General features: G+C 39.5%; 1 protein-coding gene across 1 annotated transcript in view; it reads left to right on the top strand.

Moving 5' to 3' along the window:
• Positions 1 to 25,165, top strand: part of POLR3B (RNA polymerase III subunit B) — a gene marked incomplete at its 5' end in the record, with an annotated part of 76,569 nt that overhangs the window by 33,367 nt on the left and 18,037 nt on the right. Inside the window, 8 exons of the mRNA XM_084261208.1 lie at positions 1,860 to 2,013; positions 3,681 to 3,755; positions 4,482 to 4,580; positions 7,991 to 8,118; positions 14,916 to 15,125; positions 16,963 to 17,121; positions 18,851 to 18,968; positions 20,624 to 20,766. Coding sequence (XP_084117334.1) covers positions 1,860 to 2,013; positions 3,681 to 3,755; positions 4,482 to 4,580; positions 7,991 to 8,118; positions 14,916 to 15,125; positions 16,963 to 17,121; positions 18,851 to 18,968; positions 20,624 to 20,766 — 1,086 coding nt within the window. The remainder of the gene's footprint in view (positions 1 to 1,859; positions 2,014 to 3,680; positions 3,756 to 4,481; positions 4,581 to 7,990; positions 8,119 to 14,915; positions 15,126 to 16,962; positions 17,122 to 18,850; positions 18,969 to 20,623; positions 20,767 to 25,165) is intronic.

Here is a 25,165-nt window from a genome sequence, read left to right as displayed (position 1 = left end):
TTTTGGAACACAGTCAACCACAGATGCTGTTTTCCAGGTGTAGATCATTTCATCTGTAAATATTTTGATAGGGTTAGGCAGAGTAGACAGGCCAGATGATGGCACTTACTTGTCTGAACTTGTGTCCTCAGAACTCTGACTGCAAATGTGTGTAGCTGGGAAATGGAAGCTTTTTCAAATTTCATTATGGTTTTAAAGCACATTTGGATAAATAGGCACAAAAATACGTATTTGTTTCAGGCATTCAGCACATGAGGGGCCATTCATAAAGTACTTTTAAAAGAGGAGAATAATGCTGCTAAATTTGTAATAATTTGCAAACTCAGACCTTCAGTCATAGAAAGTATTTTACTGTAGTTTTTATGAATTTTTATATACATGCAAGTCCATTTAAAAACTGCAAACAATTCACATTTCCTTTCTTAAGTTTAGCAATGCTATTCCCTTTAAAAGTGCCTTTTAAAAGGCAACTTGCTTTGTGAATGATTAGAAGAAATTAGACCTTGGAAAACAAGCCTTATTTCTGTGTTAAAGGGGTGATTTGGCATATGTGCTTTGCATCTGCACGCTTATGTTCCTTTTACTGCTGATCTTTCAGCGTTTCTGAATCAACAGGTACTATGAGATCAGATTTCAAAATACTGACATTTAAAAACTACAACTGTGATTAAAAATAGCCTTTTGTCAACAGCATCCACTTTCAGGGACTGGTATTTAATGTCTGTCACCCTAAGTTCTCCATTTGAATTAAACAGCAGTTGTTCTTCAATCCTGCCTTTTCCCACTAACATAAAAGCAACACTTGACCAAAATGCATTCCTTTGCTGTGCTTTTCTGTAGCAGCATGTTAAAGATAAGGTTCAGTGAAAACACACACTCTTTTCTGTCTCATTTTATGGTCCAGAGGGGAGTGCAGAGCAGAAATACTGGAATCTTCCTTCACAAGTTCAATCTGTGGTATGAAAGAAGATAGTTAAGTTCCCAAATGTAGATGATCTAGTACTAAGTAAGGCAAAACAATTTACTATTCAATCTACTGGTTTGTGGGTTTAATCCATTAAATAACCCATTAAAAAAAAAGGCTTTTGGATGGCTGATTTGATTCTGATTTAAACTTGTGATCCAAGAGAACAGAAAATCTGTTAAATACAAATCCTTTAAGCTGTAAAGACCTTTGCATTGTCTCAAACTCCCTAAAATATCACGCTTTGTCCCCCCATTTAAAGTCTTGTTTAAAATGACACTGATCTTATTTTTATTTTGTCATGTGGCTCTTTTAATTTTATTCTCTTGTTTGTTCATCATGCATCAGAACACATAAGTACGTGCTTAGTGCACAGGGCTTAGTGCCCTGCTAAGATAGTAATATCTTGTGGAGCTAAATTCTGGAAGGTGGATTTCTGGTGCTGTTGTGAGTGACCACATATATGAAAATTATCAGGTCATTCTTCAATTTCTGACCAGGCAGCAGGACAGTCGCTTGGTCTGTTCTTGGGAACCTTGGATCCATGTCAGCACAGGTGAAATGACAGGCTTCAGAAGTGTTGTTTGCTTGTACGCTACTTGGTGAATGGACACCTGAGCTGAAACACGTTTGAAGAAAGCTGGATGAAGCACACCTTTTGGTTGCTGAAGCTATTTGAAGGCAAACAGATAAATGACCTGTGAAATTCTGACACCTCTATTTTTATTGAAAAAAAAAATTCTTTTTCATGTCAGAAAAGGGGAATTTTATGACAGCTGTTACTGTTTGCAAGAAGTAGGAAGTACTTTTCTGCATACTAGATGTGATCAGGATTTGTAAGTAAAGTTTTGGATACGGAAAGAATGCACCATGAATCTGGTCTTTTTCTGAACAGGCAACATCCTTGGTGTCATCCGTGATCATCAGAAGTTAGTCAACACGTTTCGGATAATGCGTCGAGCGGGTTATATCAATGAGTTTGTTTCCATCTCTACTAATCTTTCTGACAGATGTGTCTACATTTCCTCTGATGGAGGGAGATTGTGCAGGTAAACACCTCATGAGAATTACCCCACTTGTGAACTTAGTATAAACACTGGTTTAAGCATCTTAAAAAAAGTGGGCTAATACTTTTAAAGGCAAATTTAGTAGGACTTGAGCATTTCTCTTTAAATGGCCCTCATTCAAAATGCACAGATCTGAGAAACTTACTGTATAGTCAAGCAACTTAAAAAAACCCCAACAAACCCCAAACCAACCAAATAAGTCTTAAATAAATTTTTGTAAACAAAAGTCAAAACAAAATGTTTCTTTTTAAAGAAATAAAAGAAAAAGGGAGGTGAGTTAAAATCAACCTGATTGGCAATTCTAGTAACATCCTATGTCCTTGGAGGGCATGTCAGAGAGGAAGGCAAAATGAGAAAGTGGAACGTAACAATATTTTGAGACAGAATGTTGGGTTGATCAATAGTAGAGGCTAGAGATTCTGGTCAGATTATGACAGCACTGTGCTGTGTTATGTACAAGTAAAACATCTCCAGGCCCAAGCAACAAGCATAAAAGATGAACAAATCAGAGACTGGGAGAGGCAGAATGAGTTCATAAATATACACATATTTTAGCACTGAGTAGCTGTGTGCATATTCTGTGCATACTTCAAAGCAGCAGCAGTCACAACTGTACATTGGCATTCCACCGTATTCATTAATTGAATCTCAGAGCATGTTGAAAGCAGTTTGAGGCAAGGCAGAGGCTCCAAAGTAGTACAGTTACAAACCATTAGTTAATTATACCTCATCAAGAGGCATGTTCATTGGCAGAGACATCACTTTTCCAGAGGGGGCTAATACTGGCTGTTCTGCAGGTGTGGAGAGGCAGCAAATCTTCTAATTTGTAAAATAGAGGCAAGTGAAATCATCTGGATTTCCAGAAGTTTGCTTTGTGTCACTCCTGCCCCCCATCCTGCAGTTATTCTGATACCCCCATTAACCATTTAAAAGCGCTCATTAGTCTTCAAACAATTATTTAGACTTCAGAGGGGACTCCACAAGTATCTTGTAGCTATTTGCTGCTCTTTATAAGAGGAACTTGTCCAAATAGCAACAGCCCTTGACGTATCATTCTTGCATGCCATCCTTTGTGTCAGTGTTTTCTTGGTGTAAGGAAGCCCTCAGAGATCCATGTGCTGTTGAAATTTATGGATTCACCTGAGGTCACCCATAGTAAATGCCTGTGCTTTACATCATGTAAGTTACAGCAAAATGCATTCTTGCATGTGGACACTTAAGCACAAACTCAGTGTTGGGTCAAGTCCCTGCAGTAACCATAGAACTTAATGCTGTTCTTAGCTTTATAGATTAGGAAATTTTAAAGCCATCAAGATAAGGTAAAACTTATAAAATGTTAAACATTTGGGGCCAGGGCGGGGGGGGGGGGGGATGTGGGGCGGGCAGGCAGGGAAGCTTCCTCCTCAAAATTGAAACATTCATTTCTCTTGTACACTTTTTGGGTACTTGATAAATAATATGTCAGTACAGGATATCTGTGTATCAAACCAAGGTCTGAATAATTAATGATTGTATCAGTTAAAACTGGACAAATTATAAAAGTGGCTTATAAACTAGGTTGTGCATAGATAGAGTTTTTACTATAAGTGTAAATTAACTTACCTAAGTTACCTGCCTAGGTATTTCTTAATTTATTTTTTTAATTGTAGACCCTACATAATTGTCAAGAAGCAAAAACCTGCAGTTACAAACAAGCATATGGAAGAACTGGCTCAGGGATACAGGTACACATTTCAAGTGGAGCATATTAATCTTTGCTAATTAAATATTGTGCAGAAATACTTCAGTCAGTCTTGAGGTTAGCTATATATAAATTAATAATCAGTGATTCAAGGTTTTCTGGTTAAAGTTAATTAAGCCTGGTGGTCTTATTTCTTACTGCTGTGAATTTGGTGATCATACAGAATAACTACACCTCAGAGCCTCATCTTTCTGCAAGTGGAAGGCCCAAGGCAGTTTCATCCTTCTCCTGAATGAAAAATCCAACACTTCAAAGGAATATCAACTTGACCACCCAGAACTAGGCACATTTGGAATTAGTTTTGAAACTCCTTGCAAATTCTTGGTTTCAGTGTTTAAAAAAAGCACACTGACACAAAAGCATTTAAATTTAGCTTTAAACTTTACAAAAACATCACCGAAATCTACTAGATTACCCTTATATTTGCCTCCATTTATAGCGATACTGAGGAAGACTTTATTTGATTGTTCAAATAAGTAACATTGGTCAGTCAGACTGTGTGAAGCAGTGAATGGGCAAGGGGATTAATTTCAAGAAATACAGTTTTCTTTAAATATGAAAATAGCTTAGAACTTCTTCTAATGTAAAAGTATTTCTCTAGTTTAACTTCTACATGTTACATTTCTTCCATATATATATTATGTATTTTTATTTTTGAAAAATAAAGACAAGACAGTACTTCTAGTGTAACTGTTTAATTTAACCACAGAAACTTTGAAGATTTCCTGCATGAAGGCCTTGTTGAATATTTGGATGTGAATGAAGAAAATGACTGTAACATTGCATTATATGAGCATACAATCAATAAGTAAGTATGCATTCAAAATACTGTTACAGGGAAAAACTTGAATGGGGTGATTCTGAAATGCAAGCATATTAATGGTTTTCATTTGGAAAAATCTCTTATGGCTGTAGAGGGACCCTAGACAACCAGCATACAGTAAATGTCTGATGTATCAGAACAAGACCTTCCCTTTGAGTTTTGAATGTGTAATAGGCCCTGATAAAAATTTCAGTATCATTCTGTGTATCCACATATGTTACACCCATTCCTTATCGGTGATTTTCATTTAGAAAGGTCATAGAATCATATACTGGTTTGGGTTGGAAGGGACCTCAGGGATCATCTAGTTCTACCCCACCACCATCAACAGGGACACCCTCCACTGGTCCAGGTTGTCCAAAGCCCCATCCAACCTGGCCTTGGACACTAGGACGGGGCATCCACAGCTTGTCTGAACAATCTGTTGCAGTATGTCACCATCCTCATAGTAAAGAATTTCCTCTAATCTAAATTTACTGGTCTTCAGCTTAACACCACTACCCCTTGTCCTATCATGCCCTTGTAAACAGTCCCTCTCCAGATTTCTTGCTGGCCCTTTTAGGTATTGGAGGGCTGCTGTAAGATCTTCCTGGAGCCTTCTCTTCTCCAGATTGAACAAGCCCAACTCTTTCAGCCTGTTTTCACAGAAGAGGTACTCCAGCCCTCTGATCATCTTTGTGGCCCTCCTCTGGACTTGCTTATATCAAGCCATTGACCACAATTCTTTGAGTGTGACCATTCAGCTAATTTCTTGTCCACCGAGTGGCCCATCTGTCAAATCCATGTGTCTGTAATTTAGAAACAGGTATGTCATACAGGACAGTGTCAAATACTTTGCACAATTCCAGGTAGATCAGTTGCTCTTCCTTTTAACAATGCTGTAACCCCCTTGTGGGGTTGGACTTGCTCCAGCAGCTCCATGTCTTTCTTGTAGTGAGGACCCCAGACTGGATGCAGTACTCCAGGTAGAGTCTCATGAGAACAGAGTAGAGGGACAGAATCACCTCCCTTGACCTGCTGGTCACACTTCTTTTGATGCAGCCCAGAATACAGCTGGCTATCTGGGTGCTAAGCATGCATTGCCAGCTCAGGTTGAGGTTCTTGCCCACCAACACCCCCAAGTCCTTCTCCTGAGGACTGCTCTCAATCCGTTCTCAGCTCAGCTTGCAGTTGTGCTTGGGATTACCCTGACCCATGTGCAGAATCTTCCACTTGGCCTTGTTGAGCTTCGTGCAGTTCCTGTTGGCCCACCTCTCAAGCCTGTCAAGGTCCCTTGATTGTGTTTCCCACATATATGAAGCACCTGGTGGTTTGGTTTTTCTCTCTGTCTTGTGACTGTGATTAAAGAGCCTACCTTTAAGAAAGCATTATTTTAATCTTTTAAGTCCTCATATCTTTTTACTTTTTTTTTAATGTTTCTCTGACAACACCAGGCTGGGTGTAAGATGTTAGAAGTTATTTCCATGTAATGCTTAGTGCTGGTCAAGTGCTCATGGAACCCAGTAGAAATACATCGTTGGTTTCAGTGGAGTTGGATGAGACCTTCATTTGTTTTTAACCTTTGCCAAATGAAATGCATTAACTCTGCTAATTAAATTGTATTGCTCCTGCTCAGGCTTTTGAAGAATTTATTGCTTTAAGAAATTGCTTTGCATGCTCTTTGCTAGCTTCTGTATACCTAAATGGTGTTGTTTAACCCCAGCCAGCAGCTACGCCCGCACAGTTGCTCACTCACTTGCCCCTGTTGGATGGGGGAGAGAATCAGAAGGGTAAAAGCGAGAAAACTCCTGGGCTGAGATAAACACAGTTTCATAGGTAAAGCAAAAGCCACATGCACACAAGCAAACACCACAAGGAATTCCATTACCACTTGCCACCATCAGGCAGGTGTTCAGCTATCTCTGGGAATGCAGGGCTCCATCACATGTAACCATTACTTGGGAAAACAAATGTCATCACTCTGAATGTCCACTCTCTTCCTTTATATACTGGCATCACAGAGTATGGGGTATCCCTTTGGTCAGTTGGGGTCAGCTGTCCCAGCTGTGCCCCCTCCCAACTCCTTGTGCACCCCCAGCCTGCTCACTGGTGGGGTGGTGTGAGGAGCAGCAAAGGCCTTGGCTATCTGTAAGCACTGCTCAGTGGTAACTAAACCATCCCTGAATTATCAACACTGTTTCCAGCACAAATCTCAAACAGCCCCATACCAGACAATAAGAAGAAAATTATCTCCATCCCAGCCAAAAGCAGCACGTTCAGCAAGGAAGAGCTCACACAATTTCTGTCATGTATGCCAAAATTAAATAACTTCTGCAAAGCACCAGAGCTGAAATTACAGAACACCTGACTCAGCTGGGGAGATTAACGGGAGCATATCACATGGAATCACTGTTTGGTCAGAAACAGGAGGACGCAGTGAGGAAATGGATGGTTTAGATGGACTACTGTGAGGAAATGACTCCACAGTAACTTCCAAAAGGTTTGAGAGAGATGCTTGTGTTGAGTTTAGCATTAGTGCTTGTAGCTAATTGTGCCATAAGTATCTGAGCTTCCACAGCATGAGCACATTGCTCCTTGTGTTTAGCAATGATATTCCCTACATCCTGAATAGTCGTTTTGTGTACCCCATTTCCCCAGCTGATCATCTTGCATTTTAAATGGTGCCACCATGTTGGTACAACTTGTTCTGGTAATACAACTGATTCTTCACAATAGTGGATTGTATCCTATTAACATTCCTGCTTTTGTAATGTAGGCTTCTTTTGGCTATAGTATCCTCTCTTTACCTTTCCAATCCAATTAAGGGGTTTTCTTTGGAGGATTTGACTCTGTTTAACGCGTTCAATTTCTTCCTTACTCATTTGTAACTCTGATTTTCAAACTCACGAGGATGCCTTCCTTTCTTGGGCCCATTTCTGGCAGTGACATTCTGACTTCCAGAAATCGAACTGCTCTGTAAAATTTGAAGGTGTCTCATTAGCATTGTGGAATACATCATAAGATACTAGGATCTTCATCTGCTGCAGCCTTGGTTGAAGTAGGATTGACCTCATTGTTAAAATACTTGTGTTGAATACCCTTTCTGAAAAATGTGTATGTAGTTCCGTGTTTTATTGTGCCACATCACCTATGGCACTGGAACTGGTTTCGACTCAGATGTTTTCTCTCAAACTGGTGTTATATAACTGACCTTAGAAAACTAAAACTACGCTTTTTTTCTTTTTTTTTTTTTAAATAAAAATCCCATAGTCACAGTGAAATCTGTATTTTGAGGTCCTAATGGCTTATATTTTATTGAAGAGAATTGAAGTATTGTGAGATACTACTACATTAAATAAATTCTAGTTAAAATGTTTACTCACAAGGCTGCTGTAATTGGTACTTTTTCTTTTAAGAGAGACAACGCATTTGGAGATTGAGCCTTTCACTCTTCTTGGTGTCTGTGCTGGGCTGATTCCATATCCTCACCACAACCAGTCTCCAAGAAACACTTACCAGTGTGCCATGGGGAAACAAGCAATGGGTAAGACTTTTTTTAATTCTTTTTTTGAGTACTGTGTAGTTTTTGAAGGTGTTTGACAACAGTGACAAAGAGAATTTTTTTCCTTATTTGAAAGCTTTGCCAGGAAGAGGAAAAGAGCACTTCTTTAAGAATTTACTTCTGAAAATTGGAAAAAAAATAAAATAAAAAAAGTACCAGTCAGTTTTACTTAATGCAGACCATATGTGCAGATCTTAATATTGAAAATTAAAATTGGAGAAACTGGGACACCTTTGCTTTTTTGTGGATTGGGGTTTGTTTTTATAATTGTCATGACTTTCAAGTTTTCAGTGTAGCTGCAGAATGGACAGGGTGGGGTTTTTTCCCCCTTTATGGTGCAGTGTGCTGGGGGTTCCAGACAAAAAGTGGTAAAAAGTGTTCTCACAGAGCGAGGTGGAGGAGCATGGAGAGAGGAGAATTCCCTGAATAGCTGAGTTAGGTGCCCTAAGAATAAATAAGTAAGTAAATAAATAGCTAGCTACGTTTACATTAGCAAATAAGAGGAATCAAAATGGGAAAGAGTGCTTAATTCATTGAACACTTCCTGCAGCCATAGTTTAGATTCTGAGCTTTTTTGGTTTGGGGTGAAGGCTGCACGTTACAGCCTCTCAGCAAAGTAACTGAAATGAAATTAACTTCCTGGTCACTTAATAAGTCTTGTTAGAAATGTGATAGCTGGCCATTGGAAACCAACCACTTTGTACATTTGCTGTTGTGCATAATTGACATCAGGTAAGTTCTAATTCTTCTTTTAATGCACAGATAAACTAGCATTAAAGCATCCAAGTCATATAGCCCAGGATCAAGCCAAAGCGAGTCCCAAGAAGAACCTGACCAGTAGTACATCAGTTCAGACAGCTGTATTCAGACTTGTGCTCTACGTGCTAGTTTTATGTCTTGTGTTGATGGCTTGCCCAGAAGTTGAGAGCTACAGTAGAAAACTCAGTGTCATGAAAAAACTACCACTTCTGTTAGGTTTACTAAACCAATTGTTTTGTGCTGCGTGTTCAAAACTGAAACACTGAACCTTTTGTCGAACTTCTCCAGCAGAATTAATAGGAAAGTAACTGCCTTGTGCTGAACTGTTACGTTCAGCACATCAGAATAGCAGAAAATAGGAACAGATGCATGTTCTCCCTTTAAATTTAAAAAAAATAAAGAAAGAAAAAAAGCAGAGGAGTGATGCAATCTTTGCAATCTTTTTCCTTACAGTTCTCCCCCATCCCATTATCTTGCCCCCACCCCCGAGTCTCTATTTTATGACTATTAGTCTCAGAAAGTTTGGTTAGTTACCACACACAGTTAAGCAGGATCAGTGTGTACAGAAAGCCAATTCAGTATCTGTGGAGTTCTTTTGTAGTTTTCTGTGTGAAGGTTTTTTTCCCGTTTTGTTTTGAGTGTCATTTGCAATTCATTGTCTGTGTTTTCTGAGGTTGGTGTATTCAGCTGCTTTGACCCTAGGTCTTGCACATTTAGCTCCTTGGATACAATCCTCTGACGTTCCTGCTGACGCTAGGAACACAAAAGCCATTGAATATCTTGAGCAATAAAAAAAGCCTTTGTTTCGGTTTGTTATGACAAAACACCTGACTCAAAGAATAAGCAGCTAGATAAAAGTACATTTTAAAAGTTGGCACATGACCTGAACTATATTTTGCTCGCTCTGAAGTATATGCAAACACCTGAAACTTTTTGTAATAACTACTTTTTAAAAAAGCCATCCTAAGTGGCAATGTGTAGGGGCATAAAAGATGTTTCTCTGCACTTCCTGATCAAATGAGACCTAGATGATATTCCTGAAACAGGACACCTATTTTTTTTCAGTTTGTATTTGTGAATAGATGTGATGTAGTGCTTCAGCCCCCCCACCCTTACATAACCATTCACCCTTCTTGCTTCCTTTCCCCATCTTGAAATTGCAGAGTAGCTTTTGGTCCAGCATTGTCATGTGGAAAGTCTCATGTCCAAGTCCACTGTGTCATTCCCTCTGCTGTCAAAACCTGGGGACATGGAGGGAGCCTCGGAGCTCAGAAGGGGAAGGGAGAGCCTTTGTGCTACTCAACACTGACCCCCTCTGCCCACATCACAAGGCTGTGCTGGCAGTGTTGGACAGTCTTTGCTCTTTCTTGAAGCTAGGGAAAGGTGTGAAAGCACAAGTAAATGGAAAGTAAACATCAGAGCTTCAGTGGAGTCTGTAACCCGGTATCCCTGACAAGTGTTGGGTATTAAAACAGTAGGGTTTCTGCAGGATAACATTAAATGCCCTGAAAAATACCTCCGTTTCATGGGCAGAATGATTCATCTTGTTGGAGGACTTGGGCTGCATTTAGCGAGCAAACTGGGTTTCAGCAAAATGAAATTGAAATGAAATCCCTCTGGTTTGGCATAGAGAACTTGCCATATGTTGCAGGTTGAACTGTAAGACGGAGGGGAAGTTATGATTAGGTGGCAAATACAACAGCAGCTGCAAGGACCTCACTTGAATGTTGACATTTCAGTGCAAAGTGAACAGTTGTAGCTTAAAATCTGAGAAGTATTTAAGATTAAAATACAAGAGACTGTACTGTTTGCATTCCATGTGTTGTTAGAATAATGTTGAAGAGTATCAAAGACCCCTAAAATCAGAGAAAAAAAATTAATTGGAGCTTTTCAGTTCTGTTAAGACATAGATCAGTCTGTTTTACACACTGTACCTCTGTGACTGTGAAGCATTGTACAAAAGCCTAACGTAAGAAATGAAAACACACACATGTTCCTGCTGGTAATCCACCATATTGCACATGGACATGCGCATCTGGGAAAGCGGCAGTGTGGGTACACAAAGCAAGCTGTACACTCAGAGCCCAACTGCGCGCCGCAGTTTCAACCCAAATGTCATAATGTGACTCTTGAGTAAGGAAAGGAGTGTTAGTTATTAGTTTAACCTGAAAAAGAGCTGAAAGTATTTGGGGAGAGGGTGGTAGGTGGGTAAGAGCTTTGTTGCAGAGGCTTATGTTGAAGCAATTTTTTGATATAAACCCCAACCCCTCACGTTGTGGATGTTCTGCTTGGCTTATGTGAAATAGCAAAGCTCTTGCTGCACTGCTTTGCCTTGTGCTGTAACCAGCTGAATACGTTAAAATTGAGTTGAGAAGACAAATGTGCTTCAAGAAACCGAGTGCTGGAGGTTGCTGGGTTTTGACAGTTGTGAAAAGCTTGACACTAGGCCCAGATCTGAAGTTCCTCCAAATTTCGTACAACTATCTTATTGGCAGAGAATTGAAACAAATATCAAAGGAAAACTGTTGCAGGATATCACAGCTGGACCTGGGTGTGTTGTGAGCAGGGCTCGGTTCTGCCCCTGCTCTTTGAGGAGCGGTGCGTGTGCTTTGCGGCACGGTCTCCCTCCCTCGTAGCAGGCACCGAAGTGCAGAGACAGAAATGAGCCGGGCTGCTTCCCCCAGGTTACCCGTAATCATTTGAGCTGACTTTGTAACCTTTCTACAGTGAAAAGAATACTTCAAATGCTGAACATCCATATCACGTAATATGTGTACTGTGAAGATCTCTCTGGGTTGGAGCCCTCTCCACAAGGTTCAGTGCAGTGTTTAAAACTGTACTTCTTTCTATCTTGGTTTGTGCTCATGTGAAATGACAGAATAGTAGAAAATCTGTGGTGAAATCAAAGAAAATACGGAAGTACAGCAGTTCTTTTCTTGGCATGTGCAGTAATACTCCTTTTGGCTCATATCTGAAGTAGATTGATTTCTGTATCCTTGTTAATTTTGATTCTAGAGTTTAATGTTGCTGTAAGTAATAGACCAGAAAACTGGATAAATGCTTATTTTAGCTGTTTGTTTGTTCTGGTGAGTTCTCAAAACTTTCTGCATCAAAATAACAATATCCTATTTATGCTAAATATCAATAGATTGCCTTTTCATAGTGATTACTGCAGTCTGGAGAATGATAAAATGATACTTTAGAAGAAAAAAAAAAACCTGTCAAAAATGGGATAAAGGAAAGAATGCACACGTGCATTCACAATATGCCAAGTGCTGAGAAAAGCAAGAAAATTATCATTGTTTTATCCAGTTCAACCTTGTCTGTTTTACTTTAAACAAGGCTAATTATCAATGAGAAAAAAATAATTGGTTCTTGCTGTTGGGATAATTATAAATGTGGGTCATTGTAAGCAGGGTTTGTTATGGTGAACTTTAATTATACTTTACTTTTGCTTGGCTGTTTGGCTGAAGTAAACAAGGGCTCTGCTCTTCTGGAGAGAAAACAGAAATAAAGCTAGGGACTTCCTTCATTTCAACACCTACACAGAGGTCTTGTCCTCACACACCAGTCCTCAGAAGAAAAGAGCAGCTGCTTAATTTTAAATAAGCAGATTGTAATTTAAGGCTGTGGTTTGTTCCACCAGTCTAGAGAAGGTGTTATTTGTATAACCTTTAAATCATAGCAATTAAGACCAATATCGCTGAGGTGCGGCATGCTTTTTGGGTGATCTGTTTCACCTGTGTTCTTGAATCATCCTCTAGCCAGTTTCTTTCCTGCTATCATTCATATATCATAGATATATGTGTATACATTTTCCATTTGATGTGATTCAACATTTGGCTCCTGAAGAATTGCCTGAATACAGTTTATTATTGAAGCTGAAAATCTCAGTCATGTCACTTGCTCATGACTCCTGTTCTGATACAAACTGTTTGGCTTGTCTGAACCTCTGATAAAAATAGCAACTTTGAAATACATGAGCCATCTGAAAGAGAAACAGTTTGCATCACCCAAAATATGTAAAAGTGTCATCTACAATCCGTGATGTATCAGGGATGTCCACAGGTAGTTGCTGGGTTTTGAAGGACAGATAGTTGCTGGGTTATGAGGGACAGGTTTAGTTCAGGTGCTCTGGACTTCATCTTGGCATCCCTAACAAGTGAACCATAGCAAGTACAGTATATATAAGCATCTAAGAAGAGGAAAAAATGGCAGGCATTTTGAAAATGGTGTGGGATGCTCAGGAAATCTCTCTCTCAACAACAGTAAAATCTACCTATCCATGAAATTCCTAAGATGAAACAATGTCTCGTACTTAAGCTAAGGGAATATAAAAAGGAATAGGGCCTTCAGAAGGTGGGCCTTGCAGGGTATGACTGGGAGTGTCTGGTCTTCAGTGTTGATGAATCCAGGCCCTGCCAGGTTGCCTTCTTTCTGGGGACAGAAGATACTGCTCAGGGATGATTAATTTCCTTCTCTGAGAAAAATACAGAAAAGCGACTGCCAAAAGCAAGAGACAAGTAAAGCCCGGCAAGTCCACCAGATCTTCCTTTCCATTTATAAATGCTGTGCCCATGGCTTCAGATCCACTTTCTAGAACCAAGGAAAGTCCAAACATGTAAGAAACACTGACAGCAGTTTATTTTCAGAAACTATCTGTCAAGCGATCTTCCTGTTCTCATCTTGGGAAGCCGTACACCTCTGGTGATTTAGGAGAGAGAGATTAGTGCTAGGGTGAGAGTAGATCTGTGGAACTGCCCATGATGCTGCTTGGTTTTAGATACTTGATTTTCTAGAGATTTTATTTAAATGCAGACATTTGGAAATTAGAAGTAGATATGTATATAATGTGACTTAGCCTCCCCTAGAGAGCAGATTTGTGTTCAGCTGTACTAGATTCTGGTTGTGTAAAGTCTTCATTATACGCTGGTTGCTTTGATCTTTCCTTGAGAGCAGCCAGCCTCTGAAGTTGCAGGAGAAAACAGAAAGTTTGTCAAAGACTTACCTCCTAAGCACAAGTACTGCAGAATATTTAGTACTTAAAACTTTAGCTTTTCAGACTGTAATTTCTTAATTGCTTAGAGACGTAGCATAGTCCTGGTGCAGCAAACTCTAATAACATACGATTGCCTTAACTTTTGTTCTGCTACACAACAGTTTATGTTTCCCTGCTGGGTGTTAATTATTTTTTTCCTCAGATTTCAGCAGACACTTTGGCAGTCTGATGGGACAGGGCCCAAAAATTTCAGTCTCAAGCTGGGAGGTCTATACAAAGGATTGAGTTCTGAACCGTAAATTTAAAATTAATTTCATGTAAAAAGACAAATATATTGTGAGTGAACTTCTACTGTAGTCTTTCTAGCAATGATGCCTCTAATTTCAGAAAGTAAATCAGTCTTGGCTGCTGCTAACTGTATGCTTTGTTCATGCTCTGTGACATTCTAACACAGGCTGCTGTTGAACTAATTATTGCCCAGAAAAAGGAAGGAAATATGATGTGGAAGATGCAGAATTTGATCCGTGGTTCCTCTTAAACTGAATGGGAGTCTTTCTATTAATTCCTGTGAAATTTTGGATGAGGTCTATGGAACCCAAGTTCAGCTCTCTAAAAAAACCCTATGGTTATTGGAACAATAGAAGTAAACTTCATACTTGCACTGATATTCAGTGTCATGATGGAAAAAGAAATCTTAGTTGCATTCAGTCATATAGAACCTAAGTTTGTTTTCTTTTGCTGTTATTCTTTTGGTCTTGATGCTTAGGTTTTCCCTGTTTAAGCAAAAATAATTAATTCTTGGAAGGTTGTATAAGCCACTTACATCTTTATTTATATATAATAATGTAAAGGGTTTTTTGGTTCAGTCTCTTATTTTTTCCTCCTTCTCTTGAAGAATTTCTATCATTAGACTAAATTCCTCATTTTGTCCTTTTAGTTGGTTGGCATTTTGGTAGGTTTCCAGCCAAAACATTTCTAGGGAACTCACCAGTGTTCACACACTTCTGTTTTTCTCTTACAGGTACCATCGGATACAATCAGAGAAACAGGATAGATACTCTTATGTATCTTCTAGCCTATCCACAGAAGCCAATGGTGAAAACAAAAACAATTGAACTGATAGATTTTGAAAAGCTGCCTGCTGGACAGAATGCCACAGTCGCTGTGATGAGCTACAGCGGTTACGATATCGAAGATGCTCTTGTCTTAAACAAGGCCTCTTTGGACAGAGGTAAGATCCATCAATTCTTTCCCACTTCTCTAGTGTGTGTTCTAATACATGTTTTAATAAACTTCTTGTCTCATGGTGTTATCGTATCATAACTTCAATTGCAGTTATAACAATACAACTCCAATTGAGAAACCAAATTCCAAAACTACTTTGGATACTTTTGTTTATTTTCTGCACTAGTAGTGATTGTAACTCCATGCTGGCTCTAGTGTGGTGAAGTTGCCAGTTTCTGAGTGAGGATATTATAAGAAAAAATGTCTAACTTTTCACCTGAAATTAAAAAGTATAAATGGTCCCTATTTGAAAATACTTAGTTTATATAAAATGTAAGGTATTAGATAATCTGTTCTGGTGGGCTTGCTTTTTAGATAGTTACCTGAACCGTTGTTCATTACAAACAGAAGGGTCTTCTTATTTCCACCAGTAAGAAAAGCAATAGATGAAATTAGACTTCTAGATGTTTTTGGGAAGGAATGGAACACATGGGAGTTTGTGAACTGATGCTCTGATGGAGCAATAACGCTATTGCCTCATCTCTGAGGGGAAAATAATTGTATTGTCTAAACCAAAATAATGTAGTGTTTATTCAGAGATAAACTAATAGTCTACTTCCTTAAAAATAAATCAATCTATGCAGTGCACTGTATTTTAAATAGAAGTACATAAGCACCACATGGAAAGTAACTAAGTGAAACCTATGTTTGTGCCAGTCTGGCCTGTCTCGCTCACTCCACAGTTCTTCAGTGCTCTATGTTAATGCTGCTGGGGGTTGGAGATTGGAGGAGAGTTGCTTGAAAACTTTGTCTCACTTATCTCTCTTTTCTAAATAAATGCTCTTGAGAGAAGATGTAGTGCAGTGTGATAAAATTGTTTTTAGTTTCGGGTGGCCAAAGTCCGATTCATCCATGACTTTCTTCCTCCACACACTCCCTTCTTCCTAGTTGCTAGGCAGCAATAACAGTATTGCTAGACATGTATCTTTGGCATTAATGTCTGCCGCATTTAATTTATGCCTCCTTTTCTAAAACAACAACAGGCATGATTTAAAACTGAATGTTTTCTTTTCTGGTAGACTGGTAACATTTACAGGGAGAGCTGTGGTGCTTGTCAGAAGTTACTTGACGTAATCTACAGATACAGATCTACTGTATGTGGCTGCAACCATCTTTCAAATAAGTAAAATAACACAGGGTTATTAGAAAGCCTTGCTCTTGGCTGTATTTCTAAACATGATGAAAGCATTTAGTATTGTGGCTAGTTGCTGTACTTGGTGAGAAATGCCAGAGATGCTGCTTTTCTCATCTAAATCCCAAACAAACCTATTATATAATACTATATGTAATTCAGAATTTGTTCAGCTGGGAAAAATGTGAGTAATGGGGGTGAGTATATGAAACACTCGATTAGTACTTTCCTGGTATGCTAGCTTGTGTCAATAACAAACATGACTAAAAGTTCAGGTTTCTGAGAACTCCTGAAAGGAAGAGGTGCTGTTCTCATCCTGTTAGTCTCTTCTCCTGTGTTATATTTCCCTGTGGACCACCAAAGGTAAGAGAAATGATGCGCATGTGTGTACAGAAGTATAGAAGGGGATTAGGACGACTTTAGAACTGGGCCATAGGCCAATGTCTAAAAAAAGTAGCACACATGATCTGATTTTTAAATTGTGAGCTACAAGGTACCCATGTACAATGTTAGGCACATTCAAGGGAGTGAATAATCACAAAATATTTTATAGTCTAGCTCAGCAGGTGGTTCAGCATTCTTGCTTTACTCTGATAATGTGCTACAAAGAATATTTGAACTCCTAGGCAGATGAGCTTGTGTTACATTTTAGGTTTTGGAAGGTGTCTTGTGTATAAGAATGCCAAGTGTACACTGAAGCGCTACACAAACCAGACATTTGATAAAGTGATGGGTCCGATGCTGGATGCAGCTACCCGCAAACCAATCTGGCGCCATGAAATTTTAGATGCTGATGGTATCTGCTCTCCAGGTAAGTCGGGCTACATGCTCAGTCATGGCATGTTCATAATCTGAGGTAGAAATTAATGTTCTGTTAATATTTCTTGTGCACCTTGGTTTCTATTTTGTGTAATTTATTTTTTTTCATGAAGGGAGCTTATAAGCAGGAGGGGATTCAACTTTTTAAAAGAGCAGATAATGTCAGGACAAGGGGGAATGGACTAAAGCTAAAGGAGGGAAGGTTTAGATTAGATATTAGGGGGAAGTTTTTTACAGAAAGAGTGGTGAGGTGCTGGAACAAGCTGCCCAGAGAGGTAGTGGATTCCCCGTCCCTGGAGGTGTTCAAGGCCAGGTTGGATGGGGCCCTGGGCAGCCTAGTGTAGATCCAGGCCTGGAGGTTGGTGTCCCTGCCTGTGGCAGGGGGGTTGGAGCTCTATGATCCTTGGGGTCCCTTCCAACCCAGACCATTCTATGATTCCATTCTATGATTGTATGAAGGTATTATAATGGAAAATTTAAAAATATTAGCTTCTGAAAGCAGCGCGATACCAGTCATTGAGGAGGGTTTTGTGCACAAGAAAATGGAGTTTTATATTTAGTAAATAGGAGGTCTTTAAATGGTGTGAATCCATTGAAACATCAGAACTTGTATTCTTCTTGCATCTCCAAACTGGCAAATTTTTAATACTGTAGTTTTTTGCTGTTTGTCTCTCCTCTGTTCTGTTGTTTTTTACAGATAGGTTCCTTAGAAATCCTTTTGATTTCGTATCTTGAAACCTCCCAGCATGCTGTCAGTTAATGCAATTCTTGAGGAAGTAAAACCTTGTGTTTTTAACACTTCAGAAATATGTTTGGAGAGAGAGAAGAAGATAAAGACATTTAGTTATGAGGATAGGTGCATAACTTTCCAGTGGAAATAAATTTGAGAAAGAATCCTCCCACACTGTCATACTTCAATTAGGAAACAGCTTAATAGATCTGCCAAGATCTAGTAAGAAAAGTGCTGTAAAAAGCACTAAATTCTGTTATAGCAACACAATTGGGTCACTTTTGCTGTTTAGCACATCACAATGCAGCTCTCAAAGTTAATTAAAAAAAAAAGACAAGAATCTTCTGAAGTATTAGGATAGATGGGACTGGGGTGGACTCCAGACTGAGGCTGTTCTCTCAGCATGTAGGTAAAAAACTCTTTGAAAGAGCTCCTTTGGACAGAAAACAGACATAGGCTGAAGTTCAGTGTAGTTTTGTGGAGGAGGTGGGAGGTACCTGATGTGCATTGGTGTCCTTGGGCACGTTACTGATCTGGTTTTCTATATGAAGGGTAGGATAAGGGAAAGGGGAGGGTGGGGAGGGCATGGAACAACAGATATATGAGACCAGAAACAATAGGAAACAGTAATTGCAAGGAGAGGCTTGCACAACTCATTGTGGAAATGATGTGATGTCCCTAATTTAAGTGTGACTCTCTAAAATTTGTCAGTTACAGTGTTGCTTGTTAATTTTCTCCTTCCTTACAGCAGATGACTTTAGATCCTTTTGTGTATTCTTTAGACCCAGGGTATTTTGAATAGCTATTCACAAAGTGTGCCCAGCACGCAAGCTATTCTGGTTTGGTTTACAAAACAAATCTCGTTTAATGATTCCCTTACCATCCAATATTTAATAAAGTAACATGGCCTGTTTCCTGGGCATGTTCCTCCCAGTCTGTCTTCCAGCTTACCCATATGTTTCCATGTTGGTTTTTTTCTTGTTCTTTGAAGGTGAAAAAGTAGAGAATAAGCAAGTCCTTGTGAACAAATCTATGCCAACTGTGACCCAGACGTCTCTGGAAGGAAGCAGTGTGCCTCAGCAGCCACAGTACAAAGACGTGCCAGTAACGTATGTTGTGTCATTATTTGGGGACTGTACATGGAGGAAAGGTAGCTGAGAAAATGTTCACTTCTAGAAAAGTCAAAGGAGTAAAAATCCATCTTCAAATCAGACCTAGTTCTCTAGGTTTTGGTTTTTCAGAGCCTCGGTGATTTTCAGAAGTACCTAGCTGCTTAATCAGTAATAAGTTGATTCTGGCACCTGAAGGGCTGGAGCTGCAAAAAGAGGGAGTAACCCTCCAGAAAATGCATGCATAGAGAGGAATCACTGAGCAGGTATGGAGAAGAGAGCTAAGACTCTGGTAGGGACGAGAGAAGTCACTCATGGATGTAGCGATGGAGAAACACGAGAAAAGCAGGATGAGCTTGAGGACAGAGAATATACACATACTTAGTGAGCCGGCACATCTCCTTCATATGGACTCCCACAGAAAATGGCCAGTGATGATTCATGCTCAGCCTTCACTTTGCCAATCAAGAGGCCAAGAGATAGAGGCCTGTCTATCTCACGGACTGCCAGTCAGCTCATTCTGGCCACTCCAATGAGATGTTCTTTACCAAGGCACAAGTAAAGGATGGTCAATGAGGGGTTTTTCCCATCCTGTCCTTAAAGAACAGGAGAGGTCTTCTGAGCAGTGAGATTAAAATTATGCATTAAATGTAAAAATAAAGAAACAAACTAGGGGTTTTCACTGGGGGTTTTTTGTCAGGAATAGCCCTGATGATTTGGTAAATTAGCCTGAGAGCAAGGCAAGCAATTGGTGCCCAGATCAGAAAGGCAGCATTAACTTTGCTGCACTTCTGTGTGTTTCATAACCAAGAGAAAGATCTAAGTTTACCTCTATGAGATGTTAATAAAGAAGTGAGGGTACAGTGTAATTACCAAGAGGAAAGAAGTACAGTTGCCAGGTGAAGATGTGGATGAGTTTAGGTGTCATAGTTTGACATCTCAGCTACCTGCACAAGGATACAAAGTAATCTCCTAAATAAAGTATCAGTATCTTCTCTACCTTCATTCTGCAATATATAGAAAAACAGATGACATGATACCAGAATAATCTCCTTTTTCTTCCTGTTCTGTCATGTTTACTTTTTTTGTTTTATTTCCCCCTCCCATTCCAAAATATCTGCATCTCAGACTCAAGAGTTCATCCTCATATGAGGTTCTGCCTTTGGTTCACTTCCACACCTGCATCTAATGCAAAATTTCAGTCAGGATATTATGCCTTAACTTCGTTCTTAAATTATCTTTGTTTATTCCTTGTGCTCTCTTCAACTATAAGTTCATTTGGAGTACACTAGGAAGCTTTTTTCTGTCAAGAGCAGCCTAGGTGACAGAAAAATATACCTTGTTCTCTACAAGTTCAGCTTAATTCTCCCTTTGTTTCTACTGCATCTCTTAAACCTTTTCCAGAAACATACTGTACGCCCAAACTTTATATAGATTCTCCCTTTAGATATTTAGAAGTGTTGATGAGATCCCATCTCAGTCTTCTCCAGGCTGAACAGCCCCAGCTCTCAGCCTTTGTGTGATCAAATTAGCTAGTGGCCTCCCACGTGTAAGTTCCAAGAAGACTGCAGTTTAGCCTTAAGCTTCCCAGCACTTGTTTGTAACTTATGTTAGGTTTGCAGATGTAAAACTCATGTTTTCTCTTCTCGTACTAGCTACAAGGGTGCAACTGATTCTTATATTGAAAAAGTAATGATTTCATCAAATGCAGAGGATGCTTTCTTGATCAAAATGTTGCTGAGGCAAACTAGGCGTCCAGAAATTGGAGATAAATTTAGCAGTCGTCATGGGCAGAAAGGTAAGCGACATATTTAATAAAAATAAATGCATGTTGGGTGTGTCATTTATATACATAGTATCGTGTATATCTGTATGTATGTATGTCCTGGTTTTGGTCCCGGGGTGAAACCACGACAACACATCATAATAACATGATGTATGTTTCCATTGATTGGTTCAGATCATTTATGAATGCAACAGCAGAAGACCATGTCCTTTTTTTTTTTTTTTTGTTAAGTTCGCCTAATTTAGCAGTGATGTTTCTGGACTCCGGAGATGAATGGGCAAACATACCTCTGTGCTGACTTACAAATCTGGACAATACAATAATTGCCCGTTTTAACCAAGGACAGGGGTTTGAGTTTGTTTGGTTTTGTAATGTGAATTTGCTTTTTGGTATTAGGTTTGTCAGTGGGTTATCGGGAGAGAGGTTGGAGGAAAGAGTTCTTGTTCTGAATGGACAGAAAAACAGATGTGGAATGGGATGTGTACAACATATCACAGACATAGTGCTCTAAAGACAAGACTGCAGATAGGTAGCTCAGAGCCATGGTGTAAAAGGGAGAAACAGCAGGACTGCAACTAGGAGTGCACCAGCAGAGATTGGAAAGGAGAAAATTTTTTCAAAAATATATCTGGGACATGATCTGGGGCAGCTCTGGATCTTCAAACTGAGAGCTGAAAATCCTTCCTACTAGGAAGCTGCTTCATGGCATGTAGCTCTCTATTGTTAATGTTTCAAGCAAGGTGACTATCAGGATCCTGTGTTCATATCTGTTGAACAAAGCAGTGAGCTCCCTTTGACCTTAAAGGAAGAAAATAAAAAAAGTGACTCAGAACATCCTTTGTGAATCACACAGGGCTGTGAGTTGTAGGAGGGATGTTAAAAAAGAAGTGACTGAAAACAGCCTGGCTGTAACTGCCTTAAAAGTGTTTTGAATCCTGTTGGTCCCAGTGTGGGGCAGCTTTGACATGTTTTCATCAATCTGTACACTTGGAAAATCAAGATTTTTAGTACTTTCAGCATCACCCTCTGCCTTACTGTGTGTGTGCTGTGCTAAACCTGAATGTTGCATCTTGCTGTGTTTTTATGTCTTATTTTTGGTTTGGGAACTTTGTTTGGTCTCTTGTCGGATGCACTGGGGAGGCAAGGAGGTTGATACTACTAAATCCTTTCCATTGCAGCACATACACTCCTGTTACTGGGCATATGTTACACTGTCTTAACAACTGAAACACACAAGAATTCTTACTTCCTTGCTTTGAGCGAGGTTGGATGAGACTCTGGGCAACCTGGGCTAGTGGAGGGTGTCCCTGCCCATGGCAGGGGGTTGGAACTAGGTGATCCTTGAGGTCCCTTCCAACCCAACCCAGTCTGTGATTCTGTGATTTCTGAGGAACTGGAACCAGAGGATCAAGTATAAGCACACCAGCCTCTTACATGTGGTAATACAAGTATCTGCTAGTTAGGGGGTGGGGGAGGGAAGGAACTGAGGAAATTACAGAGGACACTGTTTCAATTTGAAGTATTAATCCTGTAAACTAGTTGTAGTCACTGAACTTCGCAGTAATGCATCAAATTAGGATATTAGCTAAGGGACATTGTCTTGCAAACAAACTGGCCTTTCACGAGCAGTGTTCTCTTTGTTAGAAGACACATGGAAGAGAGAGTGGTTTTTGTAAGGAGGAGCTCCTGGAAAGCATCCCTTTCAGCAATCTGTGACAAGGTCCCACTCTATTCCCAAAATCATGTGTGGTTTGACCTTGTATTCTTGGAGCAGAACCAGAGAACTCTGACAAATACGCCCTGGAGTCAGTCAGCAGAGAGCTGGTACTTGCACAACATCCATGTGTAGTTCTGAACCAGTGAAAAGAGATAAAACTCTTCTCAGAGTGGCAACAGATGTCAGCAGTACACAGGCAGTATCCAGCTCTAGAGCTTTCTTAACTGGAATTTAAAAAGAATCATCTCCAGCATATTCAGTGCCTGCATGATTAGAAGAGGTATGAAGAGTGGTTGCTTATAGTTGGACAAGTTAGAAGTTGTTCTTTGCTTCATGCCACCATTTACTTCTTTATTCACATGTGTGGCCTTAAGTCGAACTTGAGGTCATTTATGACTTTCTGGGGCTATGGAAGTACATTAGCATCACTGGCAGTGAGGTGACCAGGTGTAACTAAAATGAAAGACTGCATCCATGTCATGAGATGGGATTAGCCATCAGTAATTAACCAGAGTAATCTTCATTTCTGCAATCTCCAGGTTTGGTCATTGGGATATCTACCTGGAGCAAATGAAAAGAGGTGAAATGGGCACGAAGAGCACTAGTTGATCATAATGTCAGCTTTTAACAGACGTTGCCTCAAGTTCTTCGTGTGTTTTCTATGGAGTGCGGTCAGCACAGGCTCAGCTCTCTCCAAGATCACCCTTACTTCTGCAGTATCTTTCTTTCAGTAGACCCATCAAACTGAATCTCGAAACTCTGTGTTCTGAAGAATTCCTTCCATTGTTTCTTCTGTTGTTAAGAAATAGAAACTTTTCTGATAAGCACTGAAACATTTTTCCAGGTGATATTTTCAAGCTGGCTTCTGATCTAAAAATAGGAAGCGATTCTCACTGAGTCCAAGTGATTTGGAAACCGGTACCTATTGAAGACTTAAAAAAAGTAAAGAAGCATCAGTACATTCTTGAATTTCCTTTTAAAATCCAGTCTAATTCTTGCACTACAGCCATATAGGATAGTTTCAGTGAGAGGGAAGATCATTAGCTGCAGAAGCAAACAGCTAGAGGTGACTTCAACAGCCCCTTTCCTTCCTTCTCTCCAGGAAAGTTCTCCAGGAAGATGTTGTGTAGTCTCTTTCAAATACTTGTTTAATCTCGTACACAGTGAAGATGTGCAGAACTAGGCCTATGGCCGCTTTTAGAGCAAAGCCCACTTCTTCATATATTTTGACCTTTGTCTAATTAGACTAATTAGTCCTTTCTCCCTATAAGTGGCATATGGCATTTTTTATGCACGTTATTATGTAAGAATGCGATCAGTACTGTGCAAGACAAATTTTCCTACTAGAATAAAAAAAAAAGAGCCTACAAGTCACATTAAAGAAGCTGCTCAGTTAATTGTGATAAATATTTACAGACATTTGCATGAAAGATTTAAGCAGGTAAGCTTTTTCTCCTAGCTTGGGCTATTGAGGCACACCTGTAGAAATAGTTAAAGAGGATTTAGGCAGGCAGCATTCTAGCTTTAGGGTGCAGAGCCTTCCATAGGCATATAAGGCATCTCACGGTCTAGAGCAAGCTCATTTTGGAGGTCTTGAAGGACAGACATCTCATGAGTACTTGTGCTGCTCAGGAAACCCTGATATTCATGGTCAAATGCAGAAACAACTAATATGCTCTGTATTGGAGACTGGTGGTATTTTTCTTAATGTCCCGAAAGCCATAGAAAGTTAGCAATACTTTTTCCAAAGTAAAATACCAGTGGAAGTTTCATGGTAATGAAAAACAACATCCGAAATGCTTTTGGGAACTTTGAGGGTGCGCAAAATTATGCCTGACATTTCATCAGGTTAGACTGATCCCCCATGTATCTGTGCTTTGGACATAGAGCAATAAGTCATCAAAAATATAAATTACTCAGAATAGCAAATGTCCCTTTCAGCTTGGTTTTGGAGATACAAGTGGGCAGCATTGCAGCAGTTGTGTTAGAGTTTCAGGCATGTGATTGTTTGCTGTACAGTACATGAATCTGTAGTTATCTTTTGTGATTGGGGACAGTGATCATATTTTAAATTATTACATGCTACTAGGATACAGTGAAGAACCAGATACTGATATTAATCTTAGATTGCAGGCAGTGATAGAACTGGAGACAATGGATGGAAAGGGAACCTTTCCTTTGATAGCTGTTGAAAAACACAGCTGGTATCATCTATCTCTGAAATCAGTCATAGCAGACTGAGAATACGGAGAATTGTGGAAAAGAAACCATAATACTAACAGTTTAACATTTTCCATTTAGAGAATTTATAATTAGCCCTGGATTTCTTCTCTCATCTTCATCTGAATGCAGGCGATTGCCACTTCAAGTTTAATTTGTGAATGTTAGCTTTAAGTCCATCACAGGGCCATTTAAACCTGTGATGAGCTTAAACTAACAAGTACATTGATTCAGTGAGAAGGAGGCAAAGCATGTTTCTCTCCTTTTTCTATTGTCAATCTTTCCTGGGAAGTATCTGTTTTCTAGAAGGAAGGCATGCAGATGAGATTTGATTTAATGGAATTGTAGTAGAAGTTCTAAAATAATAAAACATGTGAAAAATAAGAGATTGCAAAAACCACATTTCTCAGGTTTTTCACAGGCTTTTTCCTGTGTTCCAAATTGTTTTGTATTCCAAATGTGTTTGTCACTGGG

The sequence above is a fragment of the Gallinula chloropus genome, assembly GCF_964237585.1.
Source record: "Gallinula chloropus genome assembly, chromosome: 1".
Lineage (NCBI taxonomy): Eukaryota > Metazoa > Chordata > Aves > Gruiformes > Rallidae > Gallinula > Gallinula chloropus.
This window is presented reverse-complemented; position numbering and strand designations above follow the sequence as displayed.